This window comes from Zalophus californianus, chromosome 1, assembly GCF_009762305.2.
Source record: "Zalophus californianus isolate mZalCal1 chromosome 1, mZalCal1.pri.v2, whole genome shotgun sequence".
Lineage (NCBI taxonomy): Eukaryota > Metazoa > Chordata > Mammalia > Carnivora > Otariidae > Zalophus > Zalophus californianus.
This window is the reverse complement of record NC_045595.1, coordinates 214274594-214287681: the sequence shown is the minus strand read 5'-3', so window position 1 is coordinate 214287681 and position 13088 is coordinate 214274594. Positions and strand designations below refer to the sequence as shown.

Genomic DNA, 13088 nt, shown 5'->3' with positions numbered 1-13088 from the left:
CTACAGTCAGGATGCAGAACGTCTGTGGCCCCGGAGTGTTCCCTCGTGCCCTTTGCAGTCCTTCCTGCTTCCCTGTGGGCCCTGGCCCGTAGCTCCATTTGATTTGCTTTCAGATTACCGTAGTTTTAATTTGTTGAGAATGCCGTGGACATTGAATCACACAGTGCGCCAGACTTGTCTCACTTAGCACAGGTCCGTGAGAGTCGTCCATGGTGGTGTCCGTGGCACTGGTGTGCTCCTTTCTGTTGCTCCGTGCTTCTCCATTGTACGAGAGACTGCGCCGTGCTCACGCACCCGCGGTTGCACATCTGGCCGTTTCCATGGGGGCTGCTGTGAAAGCAGTTGCTGTGAACACACACATCTGAGTCCGGGGACGTGAGTTCATTTCTCTTGGGTAGACATCCACCGGTGGAATTGCTGGGTCTCAGGTAAGCACAGGGTTAAACTGTTTTTATTAGGAACGGGTAACCAGATCATTCTGCATCTTGACCGGTAATGCATGAGAGATTCAGTTGGTAAACTTGCCAACACTTGGTATCGCCCGTCTTTTTAATTTGAGCTGTTCTGTTCTAAGTAAAAATCTTTCTACTAACGAAGATGTGTAGCCATATCTTTTTGTGGTTTTAATGTTCACCTCCCCAAGGCTCACGGTGTGGAGCAGCTGTAATGTGCTTCTTTGCCATCCACGTCTCCTTTGGTGATGGTCTGTTCGCATCTTCTGCCGTGTTTAGAAAACGTACGCCCCGGGTATCTCCTTTGCTCTGGCACGGTTGCCCCTCTCTCAGCACTCTGACACCAGGCCTGTGTGTGGGGGGTGTTCTGCAGTTGAACTCAGTTCCGACACCATCTACCTGGAGACAGCGTCAGACCCCACAGGTCAGGGACTCAGTCCCACGAGACCGCTCTTTCTCTGCCCGCCCTTCAGGTGCCTTTGAAGGTCCAGCTGGTCACCTGTGCTTCTGACTCATGGGCTCTAAATTGGAGGTTCCCACAACCCCCTCCTCAGGGTCGATTAACTTCCTAGAGTGGCTCGTAGAACTCAGGGAAGCAGTTTGCTCATGTTTATCGGTTTATCATAAAAGGATGTGATGAAGGGTACAGATGAGCCACCAGATGGAAGAAATGTGTAGGGTAAGGTATGTGGGAAGGGATAGAATTTCTGTGCCCTCTGTGGGTGCACCCCTCTCCCAGCACCCCGACATGTGCACCTGGCTGGTTGCTCTCTGGACCCCGTCCTATTGGGATTTACAGGGGTTCCTCGCAGAGGCCTGCGATGGCTCATTGACTCCATTCCCAGCCCCTCCCCCTCCCTGGAGAACTGGGGGGAGGGGCAGGGTGGCCTGAAAATTCCGAGCTTCTAGTCACCGCTGCTCTTTCTGAGGACCAGCCCCACCCAGGAGCCCCCCCATGTCACCTCATTAGGACAGAAGATGCTCTGAGTGCTCTTGGACGTAGGCAATGAGGAGGGCCCCAGGAGCACTGTGTCGGCCCTGGGGTCAGAGACCAGTACGGAGATTTTCTGTTATTTCACATGCCCCTTTTCTCCTTTGTCTTATATATTTTGATTTTGATCTTTTTTTTTTTTTTTGGTAGTGTGGGGGGAGAAACTTTATTTTTTTACTTAAATATTAGCATCATTTGTGGAAAAGACTGCCCTTTTAACCTCTGTTGAGTTTGGGGGTACTGACGCCTATACAGTTGAAAGTATATGTGTAACTTTTGACTCCCCAAAAACTGAACTACGAATAGCCTCCTGTTGTCCAGCAGCCTTAAGGACCATGTACATAGTCAACACGTAGCTTGTATGTTGCAGGCATGCGCACTGTGTTCTTCCAAGACAGTCAGCTGGAGAGGGAAGATTACTAAGGGCATGAGGAGGAGTGGACCCGTGTTGTTCAGGGCTCCAGCTGTGTTTGCACGCGTCTGTTTCTGGGCACTCTCTGTTTTGTTCCCTTGGTCCAATTCCCTTTGTGCTGGCATCCTCTGCCTCTCCGGGGCACTGGCGTCCCCCTGCCCCGCCCGGGCTTCGTAGTAAGTCTTGATGCCCTTTGATGGACTTCTCGACTTACTCTTCTTAAAGAGTGTCTCGGCTGTGCGCGGTTGTTTGCATTTCATGTATCTTTTAGAATTGTCTTGTCGCATTCAGAGAAGAAGCCTGTTGACATGTTGGCTGCAGTTGCATGGAATCCGTAGACTGAGTTCGAGGAGCGCTGAGAACTTCCTGACGCTGAGGGCTCAACCGGTGAACTTGCTCTGATCTCCATTTATCAAGGTCTTTAAACTTGTGATGGTTCCGGCACGTTACAGGTCTGCACATCTTTTAAAAACGTACTTCTGCATGTTTCCCATTGTAATTGCTATCTTTGTAAGATTTTTCTAGCTTACTTGTACATAGAAACGCAGTTTGGTTATATGTATGGACCTCGTAATCAGCAATGCTTGCAGTCTTTCTAATAATGCGTCTTATTTCTTTTGGACTTTGTACGTATGTACGCATAGCACCTGTGAGTAATGACTGTTTTGACTTCCACTTTTCTGAGCCTTTTATTTGGCAAGGATTTGTTAATTTTATGTCCCTTCAAGGAACCAGTTTTTGGGTCAGTTTATCTTCTGTTTGTGTGGTTCTTAGTAGACCAGCGATGTGTTTGGCACTCGGGCCCAGTAGGAGGTGTGTTGTGTCTGTGGCCGTAGTCCTTACTCCCGGTGGCCCTCTTTCCTGCCCATGATTGTTTTAACCTTGGGCTCTTTACCTTTGCAGATTTGTGTGCGGGTTTGGTTTCATTTTGGTGCTTTGCCTATTAAAGATGTGGAGGCCGGGACTTGAAAGGGCATTTCTTAGTGGCAGGGCTGGGCCTCATCAACAGCTACTGACCTTTGCAAATTGCTGCAAACCACTGCTGTCTACTTGTTTTCATTGAGTGCTCAGGTCTGACACCGTGGATCCTCATGCAGGGGCTCACAGATTTGGAAGAGAGGCACGGGGGGCCGACCACTAGCCTGTCCGTGCTCCCTGTCCTGCTTCACGAGCGCCGGCTCAGTCTCTAGTTTGTCACGTTCAGAAAAGCTTGTGCCGCCTCTCAAAGTCACGGGAAATACCATTCCATTGGAAAATAATATACTATGCTTGATTTATGAAATTTAATCAAAATAACTAGCAGGAGTATTTTCAAAAGATAATTAACCCCTTTTGTCTTTTCATTTGTAAAATGAGAGGGTTTATAGCTCTAAAATTCTACCTTTTGCTGATATAAAGAGCTGTTTATGTAGTCTTTGTCGGAAATATAACAACTAGGCATCCACTTTGGACAAACAGAATTTTAATCAGTTAATACATATAACTCTACGATTTTTAATCTTATGTACTTTTAAAAGTTGTTTTGTTAAAATACCAACCAATGTGCATTCTGTTTCATAATGGTTTTACTTTTTCATTTTATAGAATTAACACTGAATCCTCCGGAAGGAATTGTGGCAGGTAAGGCACTAAAGTTAACCTCTTTATAATCTACTTCTAACTGCCAACGTTGCCTTCAAAGTTAATTGTGGAAATTTTTTTTTTCCCTGCAGGCCCCATGAATGAAGAGAACTTTTTTGAGTGGGAGGCGCTGATCATGTAAGTTAGTTATATGTGTTTCTAGTTTTCAAGACTTTCTTGGACATTATTCCTTTGAATCCATTTAGCAGTAGGGCTGTGCTTAGAAATGTCCGTTAGGAAAAAGGGTTTGTGCATCTCTTGAATTTAGCTCTTTTCTAGTCTGCTAGTCTGAGGCCAGAGAAGAGCACGGGTGTGTGTCCTGAGAAATGAAATGTTTCCTTAGAACCAGTAAAAGGTTTAGTTGATTTTATATCTCTAGAGTTCTACAATTATAAGGGTTTTTTTCTTTTTTTTAAAGATTTTATTTATTTGACAGAGAGAGAGCAGAAGCAAGGGGAGGGGCAGGGAGAGGGAGAAGCAGACTCCCCGCTGAGCAGGGAGCCCAATGTGGGGCTCTGTCCCAGGACCCCGGGATCATGACCTGAGCCGGAGGCAGACGCTTCACCAACTGAGCCCCCCAGGTGCCCCACAGTAATAAGTTTTGAATGTTGTGTGGCTGTGCTGGGTTAGCCTCAGACAGTGTCGGTGGTTTTGACTTCAGGAAGTCCCTAAGAGCCCACAGCTTTGAGGGAGGAATGGCCCCTCGTACCTGCACTTCCCCTTTCCTCTCGTCCCCATGGAGCTTGTCTTCTGCTGCTCTTTCCCCGTGCACCTCATCTGGAGTTCCATCGTCCCTGACCCCAGGACATGGCTTAGTTCTGAGGCCAGCAGTGTGGTTCCTGGCCCTGTTGTAGAAAGATCATGAGTGGATTTCCTATTTCACTTAGTGATGTTGCTTAGAAAGGGTCACAAATGGACCCCTGATTCTTTTTTTTTTTTTGAAAGATTTTATTTATTTATTTGACACAGAGAGAAAGATAGAGAGAGCACAAGCAGGGTGAGCAGCAGGCAGAGGGAGAGGGAGAAGCAGGCTCCCCACGGAGCAGGGAGCCCGACACGGGACTTGATCCCAGGACCCTGGGACCATGACCTGAGCCGAAGGCAGCTGCTTAACCGACTGAGCCACCCAGGAGCCCAGGAGCCCTGATTCTAGAGTGTTCTACGGCCCTGTGACCCAGGCCCTTTGTTTGCCTTCCTCCCTCTTTACGTGTACAGTTTTTGGCCATTCTTAGACTTGCTGTGTTTTCAACAAAATTTGGTTAAGTAAAATTTATGCAGGTTGAGACTGACCCTCAGTCTCTCCGTTTTCTTACTAGTAAAATGAGACGGTTCAGCCAGTCGGCAAGTGTTGGGGTTGGACTTCGTTGGGTTGAGAAGTGCTCCGTGGGAAGGGCGGGGGCACGCGTGCACTTCAGACGTCATCTCACCTTGTGAGTCTGCCCAGGGCCAACGTCACGTTAGTTTTTCATGCTTTACAAACAGATTGCTGATAAATGTTGTCCGTGGAGCTTAGATTAATACATGGAAATTGATGAGAAAGGGAGGGTTTTTTGGTAAGCAAAACATTTTAAAAATCATCATTTAACACTATCCAGAGAAAATACAGCATGGGTAACATCTGATAACTTGTAATATTCTAATTCCTTGGGCCTGTGATGTCCATTGTTTAAATGTTTCTGGCATGAGGATGTCCTTGCAATTTGTATTTCTTTCTTTTTTTTTTTTTTTTTAAAGATTTTATTTATTTGACAGAGAGAGAGACAGTGAGAGAGGGAACACAAGCAGGTGGTGTGGGAGAGGGAGAAGCAGGCCTCCCGCCGAGCAGGGAGCCCAATGCGGGACTCGATCCCAGGACCCTGGGACCATGACCTGAGCTGAGGGCAGACGCTTAACGACTGAGCCACCCAGGCGCCCCTACAACTTGTGTTTCTGTCTCATCAGCTATTGTGTCTTTTGTCCCCTAAAGCAATTACAGTGGGATGGTGAGTCTCCTGCTCAGCAGTGTCCTATGTCTAATGGAACATGGCATTGTCCACTGTGTCAGCCGTAGATCCTTTTATTTTTAAGGAAACAGGAGATTATATCACATGAACTTGATTCGTAACCCTCTTTTTCCATTTACTGTATCCTGTGCATTGTCTCTGTGTTAATGCAGGCACGTGGGAGCAAGCCTGGTGGGGGGGCGGTACACGGGGTATTGGGAGGCTTAGTGCCGAGGTTAGTGGGCCCCCGGCCAGCCTTCTAGCTTGCAGGATATTGGCTTGTGCCCATCAGCAGACATGTGAGCCCTCCAGTAGGGTTTCTAAAAAAGTGTTGGGGTAACTAAACCTGTTAGGGTAACTATTACTAATTTTAGATAAACACTATAAAATTAAACCAATATTTTGAAAACACAGTAGCAGTCAGATGCCAAGGCAACAAAAGCAGAAATCAACAAGTAGGACGTCAGACTGAAAAGCTCCCGCTTAGCGCAGGAAACCATTGACAGAGTGAAAAGGCCACCTCTGGGACGGGAGAAAATATTTGCAATTCCATATCTGATATGTCCAATATATATAAGGCACTCACACAACTCAACAGCAAAAAATAAATAATCTGATTAAACAATGGGCAGAGGATCTGGACAGACACTTTTCTAAAGAAGACATCCAGGTGGCCAACAGGTACATGGAAAGGTGCTCACCATCACTCATCATCGGGGGAATGCGCATCAGACCCACAGTGAAACCTCCCCTCACACCAGTCAGAATGGATGTCACACAGAAAGACAAGAAACCACAGATGCTGGGGGGGATGCGGAGCAAGGGGAACCCTCCCACACTGCTGGTGGGAATGCGAGCTGGGGCAGCCACTCTGGAAGACATTGTGGAGGGTCCTCAAAAGGTTAAAAATAGAGCTGCCCTACGATCCAGCAATTGCACTACTGGGTGTTTACCCAAAGAAAACAAAAACACTGATTCAAAAAGTTGTCTGTACGCCCGCGTTCACTCGCAGCATCATTTACAACAGGAAGCAGCCTGAGTTGCTCTCCAGCAATGGATGAATGGATAAAACAGACGGGATGTGTACACACACGTACACACACACACGTACACACACACACGTACGTACACACGCGCGCGCGCACACACGTACACACGTACACACACACACAGGTAATACCCATAAAAAAGAGTGAAATCTTGCCATTTGTGAAAACGTGGATGGACCTTGAGGATATTATGCTAAATGAAATAAGTCAGAGAAAGATAAATACTATACGATCTCACAGGTAGAATCTAAAAAACCAAAAACCCCCCGTACTTCTACAGAGAACAGATTGGTGCCAGAGGTGCTGGGGGTGGGGGGCGGTGGTGGTGAAATGGGCGAAGGAGGATGAAAAGGTACAAACTTGCAGTTACCAGATAAATCTGTCCCGGAGGTGTAAGGGACAGCATGGCGACCAGGGTCGGTGACATTGTCGTAGGTATTTGAAAGTCCTCAAGAAGTAAGTCTTACAAGCTCTCATCGCAAGAAGGAGTTTGTAACTTTGTACGGTGATGGATGTTCACCAGATTGACTGTGGTGATAGGTCTGTAGTGTCTCCGGATAGTGACTCCTTATGCTGTGCTCCTGAAACACAGAACTTCGGATATCGGTTATGCCTCAACTTAAAGTAATGAGAGCTTTTTCAGGTTTCTTCAGCACTTTTACATTTGAATAAGGCTTTTGCATTAGTGTGGAATTCCCCTGCTTCAGGATTTGGTGAGCCTGTGGGTCTTGGTCCTGTTCCAGACCCTTTTACAAACAAGAGGCTGTTTACAAATGTACTTAAAACATCTATTAAGGAATTAACTGTCCTCCCATTGATTGGTCTCACGCTGCTATTTTGGCAGACAGCTGGCTGAGTTTCACTCTTTAGTGATAGGTTTTCTTTTCTCTCTTTTTATTCTTTGATTGTCTCCAGAGTTTTTCCCGTGCCCCGGTGTTTCTGAAACCATGCTTGCCCCATTTTCTGGGAGGCAGGGTGCCTCCGGGTTGGTGGCTCTGCTCACCCCCAGGGCCTCCGTCTCTCCTCGGCTGTGCAGCGAGGAAAACAGCTTTCCAGGTGCTCAAGCCACAGGTACTAAGGATACAGGTGTATGTGTCATAGGTGACCCCTGATGTCCCCCTGAGAGAACGAGGTGGAGGGTGTACGATGGGAATGCAGCAAATTAATGAACAGCAGGAGAATGAAAGAACAAAATTGCCACAGCCTCTTCTCTGATGAAAAGTAGAAGGCAGCTCTGGGACGCCTGGCTGGCTCTGTCTTGGGGTTGTGAGTTCAAGCCCCACGAGGGTGTAGAGACTCAAATAAAACCTTAAGAAAATAGTTAAAAAAAAATGGTAGAAGGTAACTCTGCTGGCTGTCGGCTGAGCATATGGTGGAGTTTGAGCTTGTGGCCAGGAAGAGGGCTGGGGTTTCCTATCAGACGAGGTGTGGGGCTCAGGGGTTGGGTGGCTGGCATGGCTTCGTGCTCTCGGGCCGGCCACTCTTCACTTGTCTGGATCAAAACAAAGAGGCCCATCGTCTTTTTAGACAGGTGGCATCACGTTCTGCCTCTTCCAGGTCCAGAGTCTCTGGCCTGTGCGACCTTGTTGCCCTGGGCTCTCCGAGGTCCTTGACTGCCCCTGGTGGATGTGCTCCTCGGGTGGAGCCTTCAGTGAGGACTGGAGGAGCCCGTGGTGCAGGCCGGCTGTTTGTCCTCTGTGGCTAGGAAAGGTGTGAAGGCCTCTGGGATCTTGCTGCCGTGTTCTGTCCTTCCCCAGTGTTCTTGGTGCAGCTGGTGTGGGTGATCTGCCTGCCTGAGCCACAGCCTAGCCACTGTCCCCTCCAGACCAGAGGCTCTGGTAAAATGAGAAGGACCTCCCACTCCCTCCAAGTGGTTGGGGACCCTTCGCTGGCTCCCCCCACATGTCACAGCCGTGGGTGTGAGGACCCCCAGGCGGTGCTCCTCTGTCTGTGCTCGGCCTAGGGGGCTAGGTGCAGAGGTCAGGGTCGTGGCAGCTACCCTCTACGCCAGGCCTGCTCGTTTGCAGAAGACCGTCTGACGTGTCTCTTGTCCGTGGCGTGTGTCCTGACAGAAGCCTGTGGCACTAAGATGGCTTTGTCCTCATCGGTGCTGTGGGCTCCCTGGCCCAGCAGCCGCGGCCTGGGGCTTGGTCCGCGGCCCTGTGCGAGGAGGTTTCCTGCAACGCTCACTGCAATAATTAAAGAATGGAAACATGATTGTCCAAGGTAATGCGTGGAACACACGTGCTGTCCAGCGTTGGATGGCGCGCAACACGGAAACAGTTCAGGTGGGAGCTGTGTGCTGGTGTAGAAAGGTACCCAGTGTGTCACTGAGTGGAAGAAGCCAGCTAGGGAATGGTGGGCCTAGATCAGCGTTGTCACCGGGATGATTTTGTTGCTACCCCCCCCCCGCTCCCGGGTGGTGTCTGGAGACATTTCTTGTTGTTACAGCTGGGGAGCCAGGGGTGCTCCAACTCCCAGCATCCGGGGGGAGGCTGCTGACCACCTCATGGCCTGGACAGTCCCTTACAGCAGCCCAGCCAAGCCTTTTGGGCTTGGGAGTCAGTGCTGAGGCTGAGAAACAAGTTTCATCTGTGTTAAGTGTATAAGTCAGAGGTTTTAATAAATTCATAGAGTTTTGAAGCCATCCCCGCAGCACTTTTACAACATTTCCAAAAAGGTCTTGGTGCCTCTTGTCAGTCCACATTCCCACCCTCAGCCTGAGGCAGCCTCTCTTCCACTTTTTGACTCTATAGATTTGCCTTTTCTGGACTTTTCCTGCAAATGGAATTATAAAAATTGCCAATCTTGTGTGTCTGGCTTCTTTCACTCCTCAGAATGCATTTGTGATTCCTTCCCTTGCTGTGTGTGTCACGCCTTCCTCTTTCCCACCGAACCGGGTCCCCTGGGGGGATGGGCTGCACCTGCCTTATGCGCTCACCACCGCGGGACGGGCCCACCGCGGGAGGGGCGCTGGGCTGTTAAGACACACGGTGCACAGAGTCTGTGTGGGTCTGTGTCGTCATTGCATTTCTGCGTATCGCTGGATCCGTAGGACTGGAGTTGCTTTTACACGGAGTAAATTCATGTTGAATGTCTTAAACTGTCACACTGCTTTCCCAAGTAGCTTACCATTTACCTTCCCGCCAGCACAGATGAGAGTTCTCATTTCTCCACCCCCTCGCCCACACTTGGTGTGTGATCACAGCTGCCCTGTGGGTGTGCGGTGGCATCTCATTGTGGACTTGATTTGAGTTTTCCTAATGACTAATGGTGTTGAGTGTCTTTTTATGGGCTTGTTAGCCATCCATGTATCTTTGGTGAACTTCAGAACTTTTGCCCATTTTTTAATTGGATTGTCTTATTGAGTCATAAGAGTTCTTTATATATTTTGGATACAAGTCCTTTATCAGATATGTGATTTTCAGATGCTTTCTTGCAATCTCTGGCTTTTCCTTTTTCATTTTCTAAATGGACTCTTTTAAAGCTCAAAGGTTTTTCATTTTGATGAGGTGCAGTTTAGCAGTTTTTTTCTTTTATGGATCATGCTTTTGGTGTCATGCCAACCCAAGGTTACAAAGACTTTCTTTTATGTTTTATATTTGTAGCTCTTACACTTAACCTTTTGCATTTTTTATCCATTTTGGGTTAATTTTGGATATGGCGTTTGGTGTAGGGGTCCAGCTGCATTCATTGACATGGGGTTGTCCAGTTGCCTTGGCAGCTTTGTCAAAAATCAACGGACCACACGCGTAGGGGTTTCTGTCTGGCTCTGAATTAGGTTCTGTTGATCTGGGCCTGTCCCCCTCCACACACACAGTCTTGGTTCCTGCCGCTTTAGAGGAAGTTTTGGAATTGGAAAGCATGAGTCCTCTCGTTTTGTTCTCCTTTCTCAAGATTGTTTTGCCCCTTCCTGGGTCCCTGCATTTCCATCTGAATTTTAGGATCAGCGTGCCAGTGTCTGCAGAAAAGCCAGCGGGAGTTTCCACGGGGATGGTGTGCAGTCTCCGGTCAGTTTGAGGACTGTTGCCGCCCTCCAGTCTGGAGGGCTCTCACGTGGGCACATGGCCTGTCTCTCCACTCGGTAGGTCTGTTCAAATTCCTGTCAGCAGTGCCATGATCCATTTATAATTTGAAAAAATCCAGTTTTGTGGATGAAGGTGTGTGAGTTTATGAGCATAGAGACGAGCTTGGAGAGTAACGAGGCTTCCCTGTGTCAGCCTTGGGAAGGCGATTCTGGAGGGGGCGGGCAGGGAGGAATTTTGGTTTTAGTTTATATATCTCCTGTATTTGAATATTTTCCAACACATGATTTTCTAGTTAAAGTCAGTTTATGTTGTAAAAAAGTTGTTTGTCAGAACTGACTATGAAGTTCTTGGAATGATAGACTTATTTAGTACGTGTTAAATATGGGTCAAATACATTTGATTTAAAGTTCTCAGAGATATCTATATCACAGAAATCCCCACATTAGAGTATGCCTGCAGCCTCCTTCTAGACAGATTCAATCTGAGAAAATTATGTGGAAGAAAACCCGTGTTTGCTACTGCCAATGCTGTCCCGAAACAGAGGGCCTGCCCGCCTCCTCCCATGGTTCTCGGCCTTGGTTCTGTACCGTAGGACGATCAGGGTGCACAGAGCACAACAAAGGAAGAAAAAATGCAACAGACAGCTGTCCGGGTCCACCCCCAGAGACACTTGCCCTGGGGCTGTCTCTGTCCCGTGAGCACACCTGCTCCTTGCCCTGGGTGCTCCCTTCAGTCCCAGCACCCTGGAGCCCCTGCTGCCTCTCCTGCCAGGCTGTGGGTTCCTGCTGCCCGGAGAGCAGCCTGGGCCCTCAGGTAGCTGCTGGTGCTCCTTCCGTCCTGGCATGGGGTGAAGCCCAGCGGCTGGAGGGATTGAAGGCCAGGAGCTCATGGTAGAGCTGACACGCTCAGCCTTCCAGGGCAGCCCAGCACGGGGGGCTGTGTGGGCAGCCACCTACCTGGGTGAGCTGGGGCACTCAACTGTGGAGCAGCGATTGCGGGAGGGAAGGGACGCCCGTGCCAGGGCCTGCAAGTGGAGGCTGTCTCTTTTCTGTTGCAGGTGGTCTTGACTTTGGAGAGATCATTCTCCCTTAGCAATGCAGTTCAAGTTGGAAATTACTAATGAATGGTTTACAGTCTCCATGACTTAAAACCTTGTCGTGTGTATGTTTGAGACATTTTGTCCATGTGCTGTGACAGACTTGCAGCCGGAGTGACATGCAGGCTGCGGGCGGGAACAGGCCTGGCGGGCAGATGGCTCACTCCCACGCAGACACACCCAGGGTGCACAGTAAGCACTGTGGTCTCCCTGCGGCCTCCGGTATGCAGGCCTGGAGGCTTCTGTTATGTAGATGCAGTTTTAGAAGGGAGAAGCAAGGAAGAACAGTTTCTCACTTGAATTTAGTGTTGAAAGACTAAACGAGCATTTCTCCAGGTTTCAGGGACTCTGCAAGTGAGCGAGTGTTTTTGGTGGTGCATGATTGCAGTCGCCCTGCAGCTCTGGGCACAGGATGAGCTAGGCAGTGTGCCTTCTCGAAGGGAGAGCGTGGCCTCTCGGTGGCCAGCTTCAGACTGTGGGTGCTGTCCTCTCAGTATATCTGCTCAGCCTGTCGTTCACCTGCAGTCAGCCAGCCGGAGCGAGCGGCTTAAAATGTGGTTTTCTTTACAGAGTAGAGCGTGGTTGTGACGTTTCCCTCAGACACTTGTCTTAGAGAGTGAGAGTGCTTACCTCAGAGCTCTGAAACACTGTAGACCGTTATTTTAGTGAATAGGTGGACAGTAATTTGCTGGCTTTGAAGAATTTCTGTTTGTTTTAGATAAATTTGTTTCCTGTCTTCTTGTACTTTATTTTACCTGAGGATTTTTGAGATGAGGCCTTTTAGTGAGAGAGAAGTGAGGCAGTCTGGAGTGTGGCACCAAAGTTCGTCCAAAAATAACACTGTTTATCTTTCTCGGTCTCGGTTCAGGAGTTGACACGATAGCATTTTCCAGAGTCAGCAGGCACACGTGGGGCCCCTGCGTGCTTGTCCTGTGCAGCAGGGCATCCTGGAGGAGAAGGAAACCCTCGTTTCAAACCAGTAGCGAACTAGGGCATTTGAAAACAGCTTTGATATTTAAGATGTGGGAGCACTTCAGGAAATGTTTGATCATGCTTTTCTGAGGCTACGGACGACCCGGCGGATTTTTTTTTTTTTTTTTTTTTTTTTTAATGTTAAAGAAAGCTCTATTATGAGAAACAAAGAACTGTTATCAGAGTGTTGAGCAAATACCATTTGGCTCATTCCAAAACACTACCCAGACTTTTTTTTTCTCTTCTAACTCTGACGTGCCAGAAATTCGGAGGCATTGGCAAGCATTGCTGACATCCGACAGTGTTGCTTTCAGAGGCCCGTGTTTGCGCAGCCTTCCGAGTGGGCGGTGAACCACGCTGTAGCCCTCACTCCCGTAGCCAGGCCGCCGTAGCACCTCGCTGCGCCCTGTAATCGCTGGCCTTCCCCGCTTGGCTAACGGTGGTGGGGAAGCGGTACTTGCAGACACCCTTCATCAGGGGGCCAGT

The 13088-nt window shown here is 48.7% G+C and overlaps 1 protein-coding gene across 4 annotated transcripts in view; it reads left to right on the top strand.

The window, feature by feature from the left end:
- The window catches only part of UBE2G2 (ubiquitin conjugating enzyme E2 G2), a 40596-nt gene that overhangs the window by 17544 nt on the left and 9964 nt on the right, over positions 1–13088 (top strand). The window contains exons 2-5 of one of the 4 annotated variants that reach the window (XM_027582868.2): positions 2147–2307; positions 3440–3475; positions 3568–3613; positions 10451–10590. In XM_027582868.2, coding sequence (XP_027438669.1) covers positions 10571–10590 — 20 coding nt within the window. In that variant the 5' untranslated portion in view covers positions 2147–2307; positions 3440–3475; positions 3568–3613; positions 10451–10570. The remainder of the gene's footprint in view (positions 1–2146; positions 2308–3439; positions 3476–3567; positions 3614–10450; positions 10591–13088) is intronic. The other 3 variants (XM_027582866.2, XM_027582867.1, XM_027582865.2) reach the window with 3 other exon arrangements.